Raw genomic sequence first — 1,967 nt, 5'->3', positions numbered from 1 at the left:
GTGGTTGATTGTGTAGAATTAATTTTCGCCCTACATTGTGGGGCGTCTCTTGCTCAACCATTATCAATTTTGGTTGACTCGAATTTCAACAACGCCGCAGTTTTGAGCGGTGAACATATTCCACTTTCAACCAATCACAGACAGGCATTGTTTATCTCGTCTGTGCTCGCCAGCCAATGACGTTGCAGCTGATGCATGATCAGTTAGCGACCTAGGAATTCTCCAGGGTCGCGCTGTTCAGTTTCGCTGAAAACAACTTGGTTACGCCAGTTTTTAGACTGGCGCCCTCTATGTGGCTGACGATTATGTAGGCTATTCGTCGATAAAGGAATATTCCGGGTGTGTTATTGTTATAACAGACAACATTAATCGAGGGATATTCCTGGTGTGCTATTTTTAGCGGACTCGTATTCGTACTTGTGTGCTATTTTTAGCAGACTATATGTTTAACCAGTAGTTGTATTCTAGTGTTTTATTTCTTTATTATTTCCATTTTATTTTATTATCATAATAAGAGGAGGAGGAGATATGGTATTCTTTCTTGCTCTATCTGCGTACCTATTGTTTTTATGTACCGTACATTCTACTGGTGTTCTGTCTTCATTCTATTATGGTCTTGTATGTTCTTGATTCTTGATTTGTGTAATAAAATGTGGTTTTTCGAGTCATGTGTCATTTAATTTATATCAATTGGTCTTGTATGTCTAGATTCTTTTCTCCTTTATTATTATGCCCATAGATATTATCCACATCATTGTCATCATAGTCATTATCATTGAACATATAATTATTTTTGTTCTTACTTTAATCAGGAGCATCATTGCCATATGATTTTTATTGACATTTTTATGGTACCATTATTCTCAACATTATTAATATTATTACGATTGGTATTACTATTATTGTTATTATTATTGTTGTTATTATTATTATTATTATTATTATTATTATTATTATTATTATTTTATTATTATCATCATTATCACTCCATAACACCATTATTCTCAACCTGATTTTCTGAGATGCGTTGCGTTTATTTTTCGGTAACTGTATTTCTACCATCGGGATCGACGTACTCTTCGCGTAACGCTGTACGGGCACCAACCCGAAGTACCATCCATTTGCGTGTGCGTTGGGACGTTGATCGTGGTTGCAGGAGTAGCGCAAACAACCAGTCGATGTTTCTTTTTTCTTACAGTTATGGCAACAGCAGAGAGGGAAGAACTGCAGCGGCCAGTGCGACTAAATTTTGCTACCAGGGAACGCCATTTCGGAGGGCAATTCCCAGGGCCTGCGGTGCAGGACATTTTAGAGTATAGGGAGGAATATGGGAACATTACTGACCCAGCCACGAGAGGAAGGAATTAGATAAGATGCTTCATGGTGGTATTATTCAGCCCTCTAATTCTGAGTGGGCGTCTGCACCTGTTCTAGTGCGCAAACGCGATGGCAATGTCCGTTTTTGCATTGACTATCGCGCTCTGAATAACGTTACTGTTAAAGACGTGTATCCCCTACCCATACTAGAAGATTGCCTGGACACGTTAACTGGTAACCAATGGTTTTCGAAACTCGATGCAATATCTGGGTATTGGCAAGTCAATTTACATCCTGACGACCGGAAAAAGACCGCTTTTGTGACTAAGTACGGTCTATTCGAGTTTGTTAAAATGCCATTTGGTTTATGTAATAGCCCAGCAACCTTCTCACGGGTGATTAACATGGTTCTGCGGGGCCTTAATTGGCAAACAGCCCTTGCGTTCCTAGACGATGTAGTGATCCTAGGGAAGTCGTTTGAGGATCATCGCAAGAACCTTGAGGAGGCCTTAGAGCGTTTCCGCCAGTTTAACCTGAAACTTAAGCCTGCCAAGTGCGTATTCTTCCAAAAGAAAATTGAATTTTTGGGTAGAATCGTGTCTTGTAATACTGTGGAGATGTCAGATACTGACGTCAGCGCTATTAATAAT

At 39.6% G+C, this 1,967-nt stretch overlaps 1 protein-coding gene across 1 annotated transcript in view; it reads right to left on the bottom strand.

Annotated features, from left to right (window-relative positions):
• LOC117112953 (creatine kinase U-type, mitochondrial-like) overlaps positions 1-1,307 on the bottom strand; it is an 8,306-nt gene extending 6,999 nt beyond the window's left edge. Inside the window, exon 1 of the mRNA XM_033256183.1 lies at positions 1,077-1,307. Coding sequence (XP_033112074.1) covers positions 1,077-1,307 — 231 coding nt within the window. The remainder of the gene's footprint in view (positions 1-1,076) is intronic.
• Between the last annotated feature and the right edge of the window lie 660 nt (positions 1,308-1,967).

This window comes from Anneissia japonica, unplaced genomic scaffold, assembly GCF_011630105.1.
Source record: "Anneissia japonica isolate Jap-2015-1 unplaced genomic scaffold, ASM1163010v1 scaffold287774_len439945_cov178, whole genome shotgun sequence".
Taxonomy (NCBI): domain Eukaryota; kingdom Metazoa; phylum Echinodermata; class Crinoidea; order Comatulida; family Comatulidae; genus Anneissia; species Anneissia japonica.
Note: the sequence above shows the minus strand (reverse complement) of the source record. Positions and strands in the feature narration are given on the sequence as shown.